We start from the raw sequence: 20,149 nt of genomic DNA on the forward strand, positions 1-20,149 counted from the left end.
GGATAAAATTAAAATGTTCAAAAGTTTAAAGACTAATTTAGAATGAAAGTCATAGTTTGAAGATGAAAATAGAATATTCAAAAGTTTAAGAACAAATTTAAAATGAAGGTTATAATTGAGAGTAAAACATATGATGCAATTAACTTTATTTTATCACTGAAGTTGTTTAATAAATCCATCGATCAATAAATTAAATATGAATACCAACTAGGATTGTTCATGGACGGTTAATCGTATCGTTTATCCTAAACGATCGGTTAACCGTTAAAACGGTTATGAGATTTTTCTAACCGTAACCTAAACATTATGAAATGGTTAACCACTAACGATTAACTATTATTAACGGTTCGGTTACAGGTTAACCTACAGTTAACCTATTATAATTTTTTGTCATTTTTTTTCATAATTCATACTAAAAAAAATGTAGCACTTAACTTACATCGGTGTAACCGTGTAAATGAATAAAATAAACAAGTGTAACACATAAGACATACTATACCCGTGTAAGTGAATAAAATAAAATAATATAACACTTAACACATACTTACATCGGTGTAAGTAAATAAAATAAAAAATATAACATTTAACACATACTTACACTAGTGTAAGTATATACATCGCTCAATATCTTAATATCTAATAATAAACATAAATAAATAATAAATAATATATATTAAGTTATTTTTATATAAATTTTATTAAATATATATTAAATTATAAAGAGTAGAAACTTATATCAAGTTACTTATGTAAAAATATAATAAATTAGAAATATAATTATAAATTTAATTTATTACCGATTAATCATTAGTTAACAATTTATCAAATTTTATAACTGTAACCTTATCTGTTAACCATTCTTTTTAGCGTTTCGGTTAACCAAAACCGTTTAATATTAACGGTTCAGTTAATTAACCTATTAAATATAACGATTATACTGGTTAACGATTATAGTTAACGGTTTTGGGTTTTTTTGAACACCCCTAATACTAACATGTTGGTTCAAGTGGTAAGCAACTTGATATCGTTTAAGCATATCTCGAGTTCGAATCTTTGTGTATGCGTAAAATTTCTGCGGAGAGACTCACTTACCAAAATCAGGTGTGCAACCTGAATCAGTCTGAATTAGTAAAGATAAAATCCTAAAATCGAGAGAATAAAGAAATATATGAATAATATTTTAATAAATAAATGTCTTTGGCGAGGATCTAAAAAGCCATGCTTTCCATTACTTTTTATTCTTTCATATTTATTACAACTTTATTTACTTTCACATAGTTTTCTCCGTCTTTCTTGGAGGTTAGGACAGTTGGATCCAACCAACCAACCAACATAACCATTTCCCTTTTCATTTTTTTTCAAGCTTTTTCCTCGTTGCTGTCAATATTCTTTGAATGACTCTCTACTAATTTTTCACTGTTTCTTCCTTTAATTCCTTAATTTCTTTTTCATCACCAAAGCACTCTCCATTATTCTCTTATATTTTTCTTTAGCTTTTTTTTAAGATCCATCTGATTTCAATGGCAGCTCTTGCACCTACCCCTCTTTCGAAACACCCTTTATCAAGTTCACCGAAGGTAATTTTCTTCACCCTCACCCATTATCACCCTTTTCCCTCTCTTGAATCGTTTAAATGCTGAATGTGCATGTTCCTGAATCCGGGTTTACTTTCTTTGTTAGCAGATCTTTGATTCCAGGGTCCAAAGTGGGGAGATTCAACCGACCCAGTTCAGATTCCTGGCTTCTTTCAGGTTAGGGATTGTTTTGATCGATCCCCCCATTGTTCAAAATCCCAGATTTGTTGTGGTTTCTCGGAGATTTATAGCTCCGAATGCGCTTAAGCTTGTTCTATGTTCATAGGCATGGTGTTGAATTGTTGATAAGTTAAGAACTGAATTAGGGATTGGGGATTAAGGTTGTGGATCTGAATGGACTGAAATGATTTCCCCAATTGTATGTTATTCGTTCATGTAAGGAAGTTAAATTAGTCCAGGATTCGATCTCGTGTTAGTTGGTTCGAGCTCTGATTTTCGTATTGTTTGATGATTTGTTATAGGAGAAGTTATACAAATTTAAGATTACGACTACAATGCAAGTTTCTGGATTGACTCTTAAGAGATAAGCTGATTTCCGATTTTGTTTCTAACTCACCTGCGGTATGCCGGTATTGTTTCTTGTCGATTCGGTTTGACTGATAAATCTATTTTGTGCTGCCACAAATGTCTTTCCCCGGACATTTGTAGGAGCAACACAGGTGTGAGATTGAAGGCCTCGGCAGAGCCTCCGGCACTAACTCGGTGTGACAAACCGGAGAGCTTAGTGGAAATGGAAAGTGGATGTGATTTGTTCGATGAATTGAAAAATAGGTTCCTTAGTTTCAAAAGCCAGAAGTATATGTAAGCTGCAAAATCTCGACCGAGTTGTTTTAGCTTTGAATTACAAGTGGAATGTCCGTTGATCGGATTTTATGTTTGTGCAGGGAAAATTCGGAACACTATCAAGCACTCTCCAAGGGTCAAGCTCCTAAAGTAATGATGTTTTTTTCTCCAGTGATTCATTGTAGTTGATATTTGCTATGACCCATGTTATTTGCTAACCCTTTCTAGAACAGTTTATGGTGATTGCTTGTGCAGATTCAAGGGTATGCCCTTCAAACATCCTGGGATTCGAACCAGGAGAAGCCTTCACAGTTCGCAATGTTGCGAATATGGTGCCCACATTTGAGGTATACACATTGAATTGTTTTGCTTTTCGGTTCTACGGTATCTGCACTTGGGAATCGATATTGTAAATTCTCTTTTCATCTTTCATTCCTTTTCTGTTTTGCGCAGAGTGGACCATCAGAAACTAATGCTGCATTGGAGTTTGCCGTGAATACGCTCGAGGTAAGTTGGTCTCTCCCCGTGCCCCATTTTTACCGATTTTTAATCTTTACATTGCCGTGTTATGCCACCTCTGGAAGTACAATGACTTCTAATGCTATCACTTTTGCAGGTTGAAAACATTTTAATCGTTGGTCATAGCTGCTGTAGCGGCATTCGAGCCCTCATGAGCCTGCAAGACGAAGCAGATTCAAGGTTTAGTTCGGGGGGGAAAACACCATTTATTGTAGCAATCTAATCTACCATTAACATCTTCAAATACGATGCATAGCTTACTTAGATAAACTCACATGTTTCAGTAGCTTTATCCGAAGTTGGGTTATCGTTGGAAAGAATGCAAAGCTAAGCACTAAGGCCAGTGCTTCGAACCTCGATTTCGACCAGCAATGCACACACTGTGAGAAGGTATTCTTACTCTCTTTTAGGTTGATCGTGTTTCGTCCAACACGAGTATACTGTATTCCGCTTCGGGATTCGATTATATTCTTGTTTTTGTTCAGGCATCAATCAACAACTCACTGCTGAACCTGCTTACTTATCCATGGATAGAAGAAAAGGTGAAGAAAGGGGTGCTTTCTCTACACGGCGGATACTACGACTTCGTCGACTGTACTTTCGAGAAGTGGACATTGGATTACAAGGGAAGCATTACCGATGGTAAAAACAGAGCCGTAGTGAAGGACCGGTCGTTTTGGTGCTGAAACTTTATCGATCAATCTTATGTTTTAATTGTTTGCTTTTGCTTTCTCTGAGGAACTTACTTGATTCGTAATGGTCCACGTTAGCTAATAATGTTTATTCCTTGTATGTCAAGGAATAACTAGTTAGTTGTAATAATATGTTTGTATGTTGTAATCTTATTTCATTTGGAAACAATATGATATTTAATTATACATTTATAAAGTTCATTATGTTGCTTTCAACCGTTTTGTCTCTACTTTAAAGGGTGAAGATGGGCTTTGGATTTATGCGAAAAAATATTGGGTAAATTACGAGTTTAGTATCTAACTATCAGTTTTGGCCTTTTTAGTACTTAAACTTTCAAAAAAAAAAAATCAAAATCATACGTAAAAATAAGTTTTTGTTTCATTTTAGTACCCTCTTATAAAAACTTTAGGTTTTGTTTCATTTTATTACCACCTTCAGGATTTAATGTTAAGTTTGAAAAAATTAAAAGTTTAAGTCTAAACCAGATAAAAATATTAAACGAGTTAAGTTTTTAACGGTGAGGTATTAAAATGAAATGAAAATTAAACGTTAGGTATGATTTTTAATAATTTATTATTTTTTAAATAAATAAAATAATATATTTTATAATAATTTATTATATTTTTAATAATTAAAAAATATATTTTAACATTATAAAAAATATATATATTATAAAACCTGACCCTGCCTCGCCCTGACTGATCATACCTATTATAAAACCCGCACCGCCCTACTCCGAACCCAAAAATTTCAAAAGAAATCTCTATAGGTCGGGTTGGATTGAAACCCATCGAATTTATATATTTTGACCATCCATAATCCGAATTAATTAAGATAAATTCTTAGAAATCGAAAATGAAAAAAAAAACTCAATGCTCAAAAGTAGTACTTGCAAGTGGGTAAGAAACACAGTGATATCATAGCTTCAAAGGTGGCTTTTAGTAACTAACATTGGATAACCGACCAATTAGATGAAGCAGGAGTTAGATGTCCGAATTCCGTTGAATGACTTCAGGTGATGTCGTCTCAAACCAAAAACAACTAACAAGTGGTCAACAAATTAATGAGTTTAATTATAAATCAAGTCCTCAAATTAATTTAAGCTTTACATGTTATATCGACCAATGCTTTAAGCGGTAATTGCGAGTGTTAAAATTGGGTAAGAATTAGAGTTAGATGTTTTGAATCCATTGAATTACAATTACAAGAGGTGACGTTTATCAACCCAATAACAACTTGTGTGCTTTTATATTAGATCAAATAAATTTTATTAGTTTATTTTTCAATTTAATTTTAAATATTTGTTCGAATTAAATCATAAAAGGTTTAATACAAAAATAATTATCCAACCTATATTTTAAACTCGCGTTTTGGTGTTAATTTTTTTTTGTTCAAAATAGGTATTTAATGTTTTTTCGTTATACTTTTAGATCATCATTATTAAAAAGCCGTTAAGTGACATGTGTCACGTTTATATTTTTATTTTATTTTTAAAAATTATTATTTAAAAATATTTTTTTAAATTTGAACGTGACATATGTCACCTAACGATTTTTTAACGATAAATATAAAAAATTGTAACATAAGAAGCATTAATTATAATTTTTAAAAAAAACAACTTAAAATCAGGCTATAAATACCCATAAAACAACACTAAGGGGCTATTTGTTTACTTCATAATGATTAAGCGCTAAATGATTCAAATGTTGAATGATTCAGAGCTCTGTATGAATTAGCTCTGAATGTGACATGCTGTTTGATAATGGTTTTGAATCATTCAGAATATACTTCTGTGTTGAATCATTCAACACTATTTTGTTGAATTAGTCATCACTAAATCATTCAGAGGTGTCGGTGCGAAACAAGCGTGTGAAATGTTGAACGGTCCATCATTCAACGTTGAATGGTTCAATTAAGAGACAAACAAACAACATTAATTTTCCTCAATGCAAACCAAAAACAAATCTTTAATCTTCACTTCATCTGATTCTTCAACCCTTCTCGTTTACGTCAAAAATGACCGGTTCCAGCGTTTTCATTCTAGCTTTCCTCGTCGCACTGTCCTTCTCAGCCATCGACGGTAGCCTGGAAGCTCGGCATCTCCAGCAACTACAGCCGATGCCAACGCTACCACCGTTGCCTGCAATCCCGAATCTGCCGCAGCCGACGCTTCCGACTCTGCCTAATCCCGCGACTGTTCTTCCTCCGCTTCCGAGCTTGCCGAACTTTCTGCCGACTGCACCGAGGTTCGCTTTACCGCCGTTTCCGAGCTTTCCTTCGGTTCCGTTCTTGTCTCCACCGCCGGCTCCTTCTAGCCCTTGAAGATGTTTGTGCTGTATTGGTTCATAGTATTGTGTGTATTATGGTTAATGTGTCATTGAGAATGGTTCTTGTGTGTGTGTGTGAGAGAGAGTGCTTGTTTTGTTTAGAACTTGAAGTTATTTCAAGCGAGGAGGTTTGTTGTCTTAATTTATTGTGTTTTCTCTTTATATTTTACATATACAATAAAGTATATACTTTTAAATGCTAGAGTAAATTACATGTTTAGTACTTAAACTATTAGTTTTGATATATTTTAATACTTAAACTTGTAATTTTTCAAAATCTTACCTAAAGTTTAGTTTTTGTTTCATTTTAATTATCCCGTTCAAAATTTAACGTTAAGTTTTTTAAAAAAATTGAAAGTTTAGGTACTAAAATGGACTGAAATTGATAGTTTATGTACTAAACGCATTAAGTTTTAACGATAGGTACTAAAATGAAACAAAAATTGAATGTTAGGTATAGTTATGAAAAAATTAAAAGTTTAAGTACTAAAGTGGATCAAAAATGATAATTTAAGTACTAAATGTGTAGTTTACCCTAAATTTCAATTAAAATCATAGTGTTTAGAACTTTCACTTTTGGAAATTTCTAACTTTGATCACTAAACTTTTAGAACTTATATTATATTTACTGAACTTTTTAATTCCCTTTTGTTATAATTATTGTCGTTTGATATCATTAAAAAAAGTTGACATGACATGTTAAAATTTCTAATCTTTTATTTTCTTTTTCAAATTGACATTAATGAGTTTTCGATGAACAAAATAGATTTCAGTCATTCTTAATGATAGAAATGCTCTGTTTGGTTATAAGATTAACATAGTTCGATTTCAAACTGGTCCAATGTTTAACATTGATAGATCAAAAATATTTAGATTTCAGTTCCAATTGAGATCTGAGGAAAACGAAAGTTTTTCCAATGAGTTCGAACCGAAGGAAAGAAATATAAGAAGAAAAATAGTTAAGTGATCTTTTCATCTAGAGAAACCAATGAACGATAGGAGAAACAACAACGAAAGGAGGAACGGGCCCTATTAATTTGGAAGAAACAAGTTAGAGTTCTTTTTAGGGTTTGTTTAACATGTCACATCAATTTTTCTTAACGATAACTAACAAAAATTATCATAATAAAAATAAATTAAAATTTTAATAATTTTAATATATTTTTTTCAATTTTGATTGAGATTGGTAGGTTTTGTGATGAATTTGAACTAAATCAAAGAAAAAAAAGGAAAATAGTTGGATAAACTATACATTTAGTATATAAACTATCAGTTTTGGTCTATTTTAGTATCTAAACTTTTACTTTTTAAAATATACCTAATGTTTAGTTTTTGTTTCACTTTAGTACTCGCCGTTAAAAACTTAACGCATTTAATACCTAAATTATGATTTTGAAAACTGAACTTTAAGTATGATTTTGAAAAAAATTAAAAGTTTAAATACCAAAATGAATTAAAATTGAAAATTAAAGTACTAAATGTGTAATTTACCCAAAATAATTCACTGGTCTTTTCGGTCCAGAAACACCTATTAATGACAAGGACAGCACCGATGAATGACAAGGACAACACCAATGGGGATGACCAATTTGTTAGAAAACAAGTTAAAAGTTTTTTCAAAAAATTTACCGTGTCAGTGTAATTTTTCTTAATGATAATGACTATTGTAAAAATAAATTAAAATTTGTGACTATAATATAGATTTTTAATGTTCAATTAATAAAATAAAAACGTTCCAAATTTAGTAATTATCCGTTTAATTTACTTTTAAAATTAAGTGTAAATTGTGCAACCTAAAAATCAGTTTTAGTCCGTTTTATTATCTAAACTTTCAATTTTTAAAAAATTATATCAAACGTTAATTTTCATTTCATTTTAGTACCCGTCGTTAAAAACGCAACATGTTTAGTACTTAAACTATCAGTTTTTGTCCATTTTAGTACCTAAACTTTTATTTTTTTTCAAAACTTAACGTTGAATTTTGAACGGGATACTAAAATGAAACAAAAAACTAAAGTTTTTAACATAGGGTACTAAAATAAAACAAAAACTAAACTTTAGGTATTGTTTTGAAAAATTAAAAGTTTAGGTACTAAAACAGACTAAAACCGAAAGTTTAAATACTAAACGGATAATTTATCTTAAAATTAATTATATGTACAAATAGTTAACCCGAACTCGTGTAAAAGTGGTGTGACATAGGGTTGTAAACGAGACGAGATAAATCGTGAGTTACTCGAGATCGATTCGATTAAGGCTCGATAAATACTTGGATCGAATAGACTCGACTCGAGCTCGACTTGAGTTCTTAACGAGCCGAAACGAGCTACTCGATATTCGACTCGAAAAAACTCGTGAGCAGCTCAAAAATATAATATATTAAGATTTTATTTTTTTAAAAATAAATTATTAGTTTATGTATTGATTTTTTTTAAAATATAGTAAGATTTTTATGTATTTAATGTTCATGTTCGAGTTTGAGTTTGAGGCTTCAATCGAGTTAAGTTTAAGATTTTTTTTTCATTTCGAGCCTTTTCGAGCTGCTCACGAGCTTCATTTCAGGATTTCGAGTTGGAGTCGAGCTTGAAAATTTTAAACTCACGAGTTTTCGGATCGAATCGAGCTTCATTTCAAAGTTTTCGAATCGAATCGAGATTTATTTCAAAATTTTCGAGTAGAATATTACACCCCTAGTGTGGCAAACGACCTTCAACCATTAGACAAATTAAGGAGACGATAACAGATCGGTTGCAAATCTCACAGCTCATCAAACCCATATTTGAACGAACCATCTTCTTTACTTGTAATCTTTACCTTTGCCCTCTTATATAGCCGACAAAAGAAGCCCTCTTCCTTCTCATCACTCTCTCCTCTATCTTCTTCATCTTCTCCAATACTTTGCTTTTCTCACGTTTTCTTTTGATTCATAATCCATGTTGCCAAAACCTGAATCTGGGTTCTTCTGGACCTTCACTCTTCTCCCCTAAACGAAGAAGAAAGCGTCCAAAAAGAGGGGGTTTTTTCGAGAAGTGGAGACGACAATGGAGATTGAGAGGTTTAGGTCATTGCTTTCCCTCTGTTGCAGAGCCCGATCCACACGTGTTTCACTATTGGGTGGAAATCACACTGCCGCTAGGTTTTGCACTCGCTAGAAAAGATCTTCCTTTCTGCTAAGCTGTTGTTAAGATTTTCTCTCTGTTTCTGTAATTTTCCGCGAATTTTTTTCTCGGGGGATTTTTTCCCAGAAAATTTTGCCATCGAGAGGTACCCTTTATCCTAATTCGGCTGAATTTAGGGAAATTTAAGCGATTTTGGGTTTGTTTTCAGACGCAGATCCGGTTATTCGACGACGGAGATGGCTGGTCGGCCGCCTCGACCGAATCCCCACAGCTATAATCAGCTCAATTACTCGCAAAGTCCGAGGATTTCGTTGAATCCGGACACCCTTTTGGTTATTAAGCTTCCGGATCCGAGGTTCTTGCTTGTTCTGTCGCGTTCGTTGTTTTTAGCGACGGTGATAATAACATTCCCTTGCATTAGGTCGTTTTTAAAAGGACCTTCGGCTTCAGCAGCGGCGGAGCTTCATCGGAGCTCCGGTTCCTTCAGCTTGGAGTACTGGAACTTGCTCTGGCGAGATTTTGCCGACGAGGGTCTTGTCAAAAAAGGACAGAAAGCTCTCGTATTGAACTCTGCAATAGAAGGGTTCGATGTTGATGAGGAGGAGGAGGATGATGAGGGTTCCATGTTTATGAACAATGATGGGATCAATGTTGTGTTCGAACCCGATTTCAGTTCGCAAAGCTCCTTACCGAAGGAAGGGTTCGATTTCGTTTTCGTTTCGGGGTCGATCGACTCCGAGTTTGTGGATCAATTAGTGAAAACTGGTGGCATTGTTGCAATGCAATTGGGCGATGACATCTCGACGGGGTATCAAAAGCAATCTGATTATAGAATCATTTATCTTAAGAAATTCCGTTCCACCATCGTTGCGATGAAGAAACTTGGTCCCAAGAACCATTTCTTCGATTCTTCAACGAAAAGAAAGCTTTGTGACATGACAATGGAGGCTAAGAAGGCAGCATTGAGAGGTTTAGAGGATGCTTTATATGAGCCACCAAGAAAAAGAGCTGCATACTCAAAGAAAATCAACTTCCTCCCCGATTTGTTAGGCGATTCCCTCGAACATTACCCTCGTAGAGTATTCATCGATGTCGGATCCAACAATGACGACGACAAGAACAACATCGCAATGAAATGGTTTGAGAAGAACTACCCCAAAAGGAACCAAGAATTTGAGGTTTACGGTTCCGAAACGGTGAGCGACCGGATCGACGTTCCGGATTGGTTGACAAAGAATGTAGGTGAAGAAGATTACGTGGTGATGAAAGCTGAAGCCAAAGTCGTGGAGAAGATGATAGAGAGGAAAGTGATCGGTCTGGTGGATGAATTGTTCTTCGAGTGCAGAAATCAATGGCAAGATCAAGCGAGGAACAAGAAGAATAGGAAGAATCATAAGAGGAAGAAGAGCAAAAGGGCTTATTGGGAATGCTTAGCTCTGTATGGTAAGCTTAGGGATGAAGGAGTTGCAGTTCATCAATGGTGGGAATGAATGAGAATTGCTTAACAATGGAAGCCATTGGCAAAGCTCATTTGCTACAAAATCTGCATCTTGTTGTGTTAATGTGTAATATTAATAATTAATCTTTATGCAGGGATTTGCATGTGATTTTCCCTTAAATAAAACCAGTTTATCTCTTTATTTTGCAGCTGTTTGATGATGATTGTTTGTTTTTTATGTTTATTGTTCGGTGAACTATACATTTAATATTTAAATTATCAGTTTTGATTTGTTTTATTACTTAATTTTTTAATCTTTTAAAATAATATTTAATATTTAATTTTTATTTCATTTTAATAATCGTTGTTAAAAATTTAATTCGTTTAGTACTTAAATTATCAATTTTAGTTCATTTTAATACTTAAACTTTAAAAAAAAATCAAAATTTAACTTTAACTTTTGAACGGCTAAAACTAATATTTGAGATACTAAACGTATAATTTACCATCTTTGTTTTCATGAGAATAATGATTAGGGTGAAATGATTTAAGTAATCTTCCAATAGCATGGGATAAAAATTATTGTAACGATAAATCTATATTTAATTTATTATATTAAAATAGGGCAAATTATGCTTTTTCATCACTTTGATCATATTTTTGTTTTGGTCACTAAAGTTCAAAAGTTTTCCATTTGATCACTCGACATTTAAATTGTTCCCATCGTATCAATTGGGTGTTAAATCTAAAATAATATGATAACGTGGTTTTTTTTTGTTGACGTGGGTTGTTTTCTACTGACGTGTAGTTCACCTCATTTTTTATTTTTTAATCATTTTTATATAATTTTAAAACTCTTTAATTTTATCTTATATCACATAACTTCATAATATCGTTAAATAATTAATGATGGAATGGTAAAAGTCAAAATAACATCAAAATTAAATGATTAAATCGAAAACATCTAAAGTTTAATTATCAGAATAGATATATGATCAAAATTGGCTAACAGAATTTAATTTTATTCAAAAGATGAAATTTGTAGTTTAGCTATTAAAATATGAATCACTTATAATAATATTTTATAACAAACATTATTGTATGGCATGTTTCATGGATTATGTCGGGGATACGTGAATGAAATCAACTTTTTTAAGTTAAGTGGAAAAGTTAAATCTGATTTAACGTTAATTAATTGTTGTTAGCATTATTTTTAAGAGAAATCATATTTGATGGATTAAAATGTAATATATGTTAAAAACTTTTTTTTTGTTTTAGAATAACCACCGATAATCAATCTATTGATCAACTAATCTGGATCGGGTACTACAGAGGCAAGGGATACCCTCCCAACCCAGTTTGCTTCATTCGCAATCGCTAGGATTCACATCTCTGACCTTACAGAGGCGGGGCTAGAGGCAGCACACATGTGGACCGAACAAGGCCTTTGAATAGCAAGGGCCCAAAAAAATTAGATTTATTACAATAAAATTCTCATTTTTTTGGGTCTAACTCCACTTTACAAGAAATGAGCTCATCTTCATGATCTCCCTATCCCACACCGTTAGGATTTGAGTTAGTAATATCACCAATCTTCTATATATACTGCATTCAAGCTTTGCAATTTTACTAAGGGTCTCTTTTTAAGAATTTGCACAGGACTTCCAACGTCCTAGCCCCGGTCCTGTGACCTTACTTAAGGGATCTAGTGTCTCATCCGACTAAATTAAATGATTGTTGGTACATAGAATGATATACATTTAATAAAATTGACATAATAATAAATCTAACCTTTTAACTTTTACACTTTATTTTAATTTAAACATAAATCTAGACATTAATCCTCGTTATTTTAAGGTATACCATATACACTTTTTAGGTGATGTATCATTTATATCATCATATTTTTAATTTTATCAATTATAACATTGAACTTTGATTTTTGTTTCAATTATATTATTAGACCTTTAAATTGTTAGTAGTTAGATCAAAATGACGTTATTTTAATGAGATAACTATATTAATAGCTATCTATCACGTCATCGTGACGTTAACGGTTTCTTTGATGCATCATGTCAGAAACATCTCTAAGACGATGCTATCTTTTCATGTTTAACGATAACCGTTAATCAAGATATTCTGATAAGTAAAGTTTTTCTCATGCATAAGTTGAGAAAATGAAAGCGTTTGTTCCAATTCCCCCTCCTTTCATACCCTGGAAGAATCAAATTCCCAAGATCTAACGATTTTCTTCGGCATCTCATCGGAAACCAGAGCTCCACGGCCATAAAATCAAATAAATTTCTCTCGGGCCATTTCTTTCAGGCATTTCGTCGACTACCCTTTCTACAGAATCCATGCCACTCAGTTTCGTACAGAAATCTACCGGAGTTGTTTACACAAAAACACAGTTGCAAAACCCATATCTAAGAGCCTGAGTATTGATCGAGATCATATGATTTCACTCTCAATCATTGATGGATGGATGGACCGCGAGGGATACGGGAGGTCCGATCTTATCTTTTAAATTTTTTATTATTATTATTAAGTTAAAGTGATTATAAAAAAATATATGTTATAAATATTTTCAATGATTTTGCAATGAATACTCAATCATCTCTGTTGCAATTTTTGGTGCTCGAATAAAAACATTTATGAACAACAAGTATTATTTAATCAATGAGATAATTTAATAAATTTTAAAATAATTTAAATGTTTTCGATTGATGACCTGATTTTGCACTCAGACAAATATCAAGCTTTTGCATATAATAGAAGATTAATCACCAAATGATCTTTAATGTTTGAATAAGTTTTCGTTTTTCCCACTTAAGTTTCAAAATAACAAAGTAATCATGAATATTATTAATTTGTAACAATTTAACCAATAACATTATTGAATTGTAACAAATTGATCATTTAACATTAATAACTGTTAAATTAGGTGATTGAATGCTTATATGACACATTAGTCTACCTTTATTTACATCATTTGATCACGTGAGACCATTTTGATCAACCTTCACTTCTTCCTCTTATTCTCCTTCTTCTACTCGGTTCTTTTCTTTCTCCAAACCCATCTTTTCTAAATCTCAAACAAATCATATATTATTTAAGAAATAGTGAAAACGAGTACAATACTATAATAGAATAGAGAGAAAAATCTTAATGAACATCTCCAGTAGAGCATCAGACACAATATTTACTTCAACTGGATTGAACTTAGGCTTGAATGATATGTTTGAAAGAAGAAGAAAAATAAAAGAACGGTAAGTTGAAGAAGAAGAAGAAGAAGGAGAGAGAGATGAGAGTCGATCGAAATGATCTCACATAGTCAAATGTTATAAAAAAAGTTATACAAACATATATCATCTTTCTGTCGTATATAAATCAATAATATTAATGATCAGTTTGTTACAATTTAATAACGTTAATAATAAATTTATTATAACCTTGACATTCTTAATGTTCGAACGTAAAATTCAACAAATAACAATAATTTATTTACAACTAATGTACTTGATGATATATATATATATATAGTATTGGGTTTAGAAGCCGAAAACCTGTGGATCATATGGACTGTATTTTAGGGGTGTGTAAAATTACCTGACCCGGTTGACCCGACCCGTCGACCCGGATCTAAAAAAATCGAGTAATTTTCTAAAAAAAATTACCCGGCCGGGTCTAGTACCCGGCCCGACATTTCCCGGGTCGGGCCCGGGTCACAAAATCTAGTTTTTTCGGGTACCTGGTTAGTTTTTTTTATTTTTATTTATTTTATATATAATTATATAAAATATAATGAATTATTTATATTATGGATTATTATATTTTGTATTTTGAACTTTTAAATTTTATGTTCAGATATTAGAGTATGTAATTCGAAATTTCAAACATTTAAATTTGTGTATATATTTTTTTAAATTAATAATTTAAAAATAAAAAATTAAAAACCAGATATCGGATACCTGATTACCGGGTACTCGTAAAATTCGAGTACCCAATTACCGAATACCCATAACATCTGGGTCAAAACACGAACCGAAAAATCGTCGACCCAAAAATTCCGATATCCGAAAATCGAGTACCCGAATTTGCACATATTTATTAACAATAGTAAACCGCAGCCGACAACAGAAACAATAACCTAAGGAAATCCAGTCGATCATCAAAGCTTGAAAATGGGAGTAGAGAAGCAAGTCATCAGGCCCGGAACCGGTCCCAAACCCACCCCCGGTCAGACCGTCACCGTTCATTGCACCGGCTACGGTTTCTCTCTCTCTCTCTCTCTCTCTCTATCGCCTTTCTTCATTATTTTTATATTTATTTCAAGCTAGCCACTCTGCCTGAAAAGAAAAACCCTGTTTGTCTTTCTTTTTGAATTTCTTCAATCGAATGGGTTTTTCCTAAACGCCATAATTTAATGTAAAAGATGCACTTTTCGGGGCTGTGTTTGATGATACGAATTGTATTGTTCTTACTGTTTTTGGTGCAGGGAAAAATGGGAAATTGTCTGAGAAGTTCAGGAGGTGAGTAATGATTTCCACCAGAATGAAGAATTGGGTTTTCTTATAGATTTTTCTTAGTATTGAATTACTAATTGTTTTCTCTGTTTGTGTCCTTTTTTGGCACAAAGGATCCTGGACAGAACCTTTCTCTTTTCAAATTGGGACGGGCTCTGTTATAAAAGGTGAATCTTAATTGCGTTGTTCTTGATTTTGATGGTTCCCCCCCCCCAATGTAGAAAGCTTATTTTTTGGGGTATCTTGATTAATTAATGTGAATGCATTGGTTTGAGTTTGGTGTGCAAGTTTGATCTACGGTAATTTCGAATTTGAATAATGGTTGTGATCTGGTAAAAGTTTTATGATCTTCTTCTGTCACACCGTGGCTTTTGTCGAATTGCTTTTCACCCGATATTTTGGTTGCCATGATTTGAATCTTGTACAATCTTTTCTCTATGCTGGTATTTGAATCTCATTCTTATTCAGCATGGCCTATTGGCTGTGGATGTTCAAGGTGAGCGTTGCGGCAATGACATTCTCCTGCCAGGGGTGTGTGAGTTGTACCCAAAAAATAGTATAAAGCTAAACTCCAATTGTTTCTCAATGTTAAGAGAAAGTACAATGTTGTGTAGAATATGCTTACCTCTTCAGTTCTGTTAGAGCCAAGTGCAGTATTTTTTTTTTTGTTCACATCGACTTCATTGACCTTTGAGATTGAGGTTCTTGTTGACATCGACCTCATTGACCGTTGAGATTGAGGAAATTTCATGATTTTTTTACTTCATCAAGACGTGTAATTAATATGAGGAGAGACACTCCCCTTTATAGCTTGGCTGTATACCTGTTTCATCTTTTAGAGGTGGTGGTCTCGTATTGAAATCGTGTAAAGGAAGATGTTAATTACGACAAGATTATAATATATATGTAGGTCGAGTTCAATATCGATTGAGAAAATGGTAAAAGAAGAAAAAATATTTGATGCTTTTTGAAACTTGAGTGTGTGAATACTCTGAATCTGACTTATTTTCTGTGTGTACGTACTTTCCACTCATTGTGCTGTACCTAATACCTCATTTGGGAGAACTAAATGGTATGCTCAAACTTTTGTAGGATGGGACGAGGGTGTGGTGGGAATGCAAGTGGGAGAAGTAGCTCGTCTTCTGGTACTGTTCTACTGCATTCTGAGTTTACTTAGTTCTACTAAAACCGATGCCATGATCTTTCTATCGATGTTTTTATCTACACTCGTGTCGTCTCCCTTGATTCACCGAGGAGAAAATCATTTTTAGTTCATCCCAGCATTCTTTCTTATGGATTGTTTTCATGTTTGCAGTGCTCGCCAGACTATGCGTATGGTGCTGGTGGATTTCCGGCATGGGGAATACAGACGAACTCGGTTCTCGATTTCGAGATCGAAGTCCTACGCGCACAGTGAGTGGTAGGCTTTTGGTGACTATTGAGAGATAATATGCATCCCGAATAATTTACCTGCCATGAACGGACGATGAGTATTTTCGAGTCGATTTAAAATTTTAAGAAATAATAATAGATTGAAATAGTCAACAAAACGAATAACGGTTAGCAAAATTACGTTCGACTCGAAAAAATCAATTTTTTTATTTCAAGTTATTCGATTAAACTCGAAATTCAATTTAGAATTTTAAGATTTAATAGCTTATCCAATTCAAAAAAAATAATTTTATTTGACTCAATTGAATATACGATCTTTGGAATAGATATTAAAATCGACGATCTTTTTTTCGTCCTCTTCCTACTAGGGGTGTTCATACTTCAGTTAAGATTGAAATTAACTGATTGAACTAAAAAAGTTTCACTTAATTTTTGGTTCGGTTGGTTAAAGGTTAATGACTTTCTTAAACTTAGGTTAATGAAATTGGTTAATTAATCAAATTAGCCAAATTAATCGAAATGATTAATATAATATATATTATATAGGGTAAAGTACACAAATAAGTCTTTTGACTATAGGGTGATGGTTTGTTGAGTTTATCGATTATTAAAAAGTTACAAAATGACTCATTGATTATAGAATGTTGCTTTGTTTAGTCTCCCGATTATTAAAAGATACAAAATGGTCATCAGAGTATTTAGTATATTCCAAACTATCCTTTTTCGTTAAAAAATTGATAACATATTAACATTCATCACAAACTACAATCAATTTTGTAACAAAAAATGACAAGTTTATAACATATTAAATAGTCGAACGATTATTTTGTAACTTTTAATAGTCAGATTTAATAAAATAATATCTTATAATTAAGGGATTATTTTGTAACTATTAATAGTTAATAAACTCAATAAAACATCAACATATAGTCGGGACATTCTGTGTACATTATCCTATTACTTATATATTAGTTAGCCTTAAAGGTGTCTAAATTTCTATTTTAATTGGATTAATCGATCGAATTTATTGATCAAATTAACTTGAAATGTTAAATATATAATTTATAATTCATATAAATTTTGATTAATTTAGTTAATTGATCATATTAAGCCGAATTTGTTTAATTCGTTAAAAAATTTAAATTTATAAATTTTAATTTGATTAACGATTAAAATGGAAATAATTTCGGGTAGTTTTGGTTCGGTCAATTAACCGAACTGACCAATCAAACACTAAAAAGCATATGGGCCATTGGGCTCTTAGCTACCCACAATTGAAAAAAGAAGAGCAAAAGGGAGCTTAAAGGCAAAGTCAACAACACGGTGCTTTAGTTAGGGATGGCATGAAACCCGAACCCGACGGGTTCCGACCTGACTCGATCCGATTGTGTCGGTTTTTTTTAAAAAAAAATCGGGTTCGGGTCGGGTTGGGTTTTACATTGAAATTTTCAGAGTCGGGTCGGAGTCGGGTTGGGGGTTAAAATAATCCTACCCGACCCGACCTGAACAGTTAATGAATAATTATTAATTTTTTATTATTTTTTTTCACTTTCCCTAATGTCCCTTTACCTACCCGAACATGATCTGGTAGTAAGGAAAATGCCATCCAGGATTGTTAAATTAAATGTATGTCTTTTGGTACTTTTTCTTTAATTTATGTAACTACATGGTTTGTTAAATATTTGTTGTTACGCATTATTATAGATGAATTATGTTCTCAGAACTTCTGATTGCAAGTCATTTTTTATTTAAAATTGACTGCTTCAAGCTTCATTGACAAGAACACTAGTAATAAATATATTGAAGGTAAATTGATTATGCTAGCCGAATTGGTTTTTTATTAAATAAAAAAATCGGGTCGGGTCGGGTTGGTTTTTAATAAATAAAAAATTAAATCAGGTCGGGTCGGGTCGAAACGGGTTTTTTGAACTATCCATCGGGTCGGGTCAAATCAGGTGAAAACTCAAATTTCATCGGGTCGGGTCACGGGTGGAGATACCCTTTTTTTCGGGTGGACCCAAAACCCGACCCAACCCGACCCATGCCCATCCCTAGCTTTAGTACTCAAAAAACGATGGTCATAACTCATAAATACTGAGCCGAGACAGTCAAGATAGTGAGTCGAAAACTCACTTCGTCAAACATTCAATAATCGAACATGAAGAAGCTTTCCCTCACATTCCTCTCTTTGTCGTCTTCATCACCTCTCATCGCATATAAATCTAGACTTTCCCTTCACTTCTTTCACCACACAATAAATTTTCTCTCTTCAATTCCCAGTTTTTCCCGCGCTTTCGCAAGAACAAAACCTAATTCTTTTCGGTCATCGAAATAGAATAATGGGTCTTAAAGGTTTCGTGGAGGGAGGAATTGCATCGATCGTCGCCGGCGCTTCAACTCATCCACTGGACCTCATCAAGGTCCGTATGCAACTTCAAGGTGAATCCCATCTCCCTAATCCCTCTCTTCAAGCTTACCGTCCGGCACTCGCCTTGAACTCCGCCGCCGTCGGGAATGTGTCGATCTCGCAAGCTGTTTCGCAGCCTCGTGTTGGTCCCGTTTCCATCGGTGTCCGTATAATCCAATCGGAGGGTGTTGCCGCGCTTTTCTCGGGCGTCTCCGCCACCATACTCCGCCAAACTTTGTATTCCACCACCCGTATGGACTCTACGATATTCTTAAAAAAAATGGACCGACAAAGAAGCTGGGAATTTGCCACTTACGAGCAAGATAGTTGGTGGACTTATCGCCGGTGGCATCGGCGCCGTAGTCGGAAACCCGGCCGACGTAGCGATGGTACGAATGCAAGCTGATGGGCGTCTCCCTATCGATCAACAACGCAATTACAAGAGCGTGATTGACGCATTGGGTCAGATGACGAAACAAGAAGGCGTTGGCGGCTTGTGGGTGGGCTCGGCGCTCACGGTGAACCGTGCGATGATCGTCACGGCATCGCAACTCGCGACGTACGATCAGGTGAAGGAGTGATGGGTGATGGAATCGGAACCCACGTGACCGCCAGCTTCTCGGCGGGGTTCGTGGCGGCTGTGGCTTCGAACCCCATTGACGTGTTAAAGACGAGGGTGATGAACATGAAGGTGGCGCCTGGGGCGGAGCCGCCGTACTCAGGTGCTATAGATTGTGCGTTGAAGACGGTGAGAGAGGAGGGGCCAATGGCATTGTATTAAGGGTTCATCCCGACGATCTCAAGGCAAGGGCCGTTCACGGTGGTGCTCTTTGTGACATTGGAGTAAGTGAGGAAGCTACTCTAGGATTTTTGATGGATGAGTAAATTAACGAACTTCATTTTACAATTACAAATAGGTTTTGAAATTAATTAATGTATTCATTTTAATCCTTTTTGTGGATAAACATACAAGAAACACCCTTGTATCTGCGATTTACTTCCATTAAGGGCACATTTAGTATCTAAACTATTACTTTTATTTTATTTTGATATTTAAATTTATTTTTTTAAATCATACTTAATGTTTAGTTTATATTTTAATTTGGTACTCAATTGTTAAATAATTAACAAAAAACTGTTGGACATTATTTTATAAATGACATATCAACATCACCGTTAAACTTTAAAAAATTAATTTAAATATTAAATAAAATAAAAGTAATAATTTTGATTAAGGTTGTTCAAATTAATTCATTGTCGTTAACCATAATTATTAATCGATGTAATCACTAAATTTTATAGGTTAATTAAACTAACTGTTAATATTAAACGATTTCAATAATTGAACCG

General features: G+C 33.6%; 3 protein-coding genes and 1 pseudogene across 5 annotated transcripts; all 4 read left to right on the forward strand.

The window, feature by feature from the left end:
• Positions 1-1,280: 1,280 nt before the first annotated feature.
• On the forward strand, positions 1,281-3,668 carry LOC120175445 (beta carbonic anhydrase 5, chloroplastic-like). 3 transcript variants are annotated; one of them, XM_039182073.1, is made up of 9 exons: positions 1,281-1,577; positions 1,681-1,751; positions 2,244-2,396; positions 2,480-2,528; positions 2,612-2,725; positions 2,832-2,885; positions 2,995-3,077; positions 3,182-3,287; positions 3,383-3,668. In XM_039182073.1, exons 1-9 carry the CDS (start codon positions 1,521-1,523, stop codon positions 3,581-3,583), a joined length of 888 nt encoding a protein of 295 aa, XP_039038004.1. In that variant the 5' UTR covers positions 1,281-1,520; the 3' UTR covers positions 3,584-3,668. The 3 variants fall into 3 exon arrangements, with proteins under 3 accessions (XP_039038004.1, XP_039038005.1, XP_039038006.1); XM_039182074.1 differs by having other exon boundaries at positions 3,185-3,287; XM_039182075.1 differs by having other exon boundaries at positions 1,684-1,751.
• Positions 3,669-9,272: 5,604 nt separating this feature from the next.
• LOC120175513 lies at positions 9,273-10,526 on the forward strand. The gene has a single exon (XM_039182126.1). The coding sequence runs from the start codon at positions 9,273-9,275 to the stop codon at positions 10,524-10,526; it is 1,254 nt and encodes a 417-aa protein (XP_039038057.1).
• A 4,470-nt stretch (positions 10,527-14,996) lies between these two features.
• On the forward strand, positions 14,997-16,504 carry LOC120175352 (peptidyl-prolyl cis-trans isomerase FKBP12-like). The gene is made up of 4 exons (XM_039181986.1): positions 14,997-15,006; positions 15,107-15,167; positions 16,093-16,145; positions 16,316-16,504. The coding sequence occupies exons 3-4, from the start codon at positions 16,116-16,118 to the stop codon at positions 16,415-16,417; spliced, it is 132 nt and encodes a 43-aa protein (XP_039037917.1). The 5' UTR covers positions 14,997-15,006; positions 15,107-15,167; positions 16,093-16,115; the 3' UTR covers positions 16,418-16,504.
• Positions 16,505-18,696: 2,192 nt separating this feature from the next.
• LOC120175657 lies at positions 18,697-19,706 on the forward strand (annotated as a pseudogene).
• Positions 19,707-20,149: the final 443 nt, after the last annotated feature.

Source organism: Hibiscus syriacus, unplaced genomic scaffold (assembly GCF_006381635.1).
Source record: "Hibiscus syriacus cultivar Baekdansim isolate YM2019G1 unplaced genomic scaffold, ASM638163v2 tig00112206_pilon, whole genome shotgun sequence".
In the NCBI taxonomy this organism is placed as follows: Eukaryota; Viridiplantae; Streptophyta; class Magnoliopsida; order Malvales; family Malvaceae; genus Hibiscus; species Hibiscus syriacus.

Excerpts from the sequence above, each read along its gene's own strand:
- LOC120175445 (XM_039182073.1), top strand. The coding sequence starts at position 1,521 with ATGGCAGCTCTTGCACCTACCCCTCTTTCGAAACACCCTTTATCAAGT. Across the intron at positions 1,752-2,243 it reads AGATTCCTGGCTTCTTTCAG|GAGCAACACAGGTGTGAGAT; the intron begins GTTAGGGATTGT and ends GGACATTTGTAG. Across the intron at positions 3,288-3,382 it reads AATGCACACACTGTGAGAAG|GCATCAATCAACAACTCACT; the intron begins GTATTCTTACTC and ends GTTTTTGTTCAG.
- LOC120175352 (XM_039181986.1), top strand. The coding sequence starts at position 16,116 with ATGCAAGTGGGAGAAGTAGCTCGTCTTCTG. Across the intron at positions 16,146-16,315 it reads GAGAAGTAGCTCGTCTTCTG|TGCTCGCCAGACTATGCGTA; the intron begins GTACTGTTCTAC and ends TCATGTTTGCAG.
- LOC120175513 (XM_039182126.1), top strand. The coding sequence starts at position 9,273 with ATGGCTGGTCGGCCGCCTCGACCGAATCCCCACAGCTATAATCAGCTC.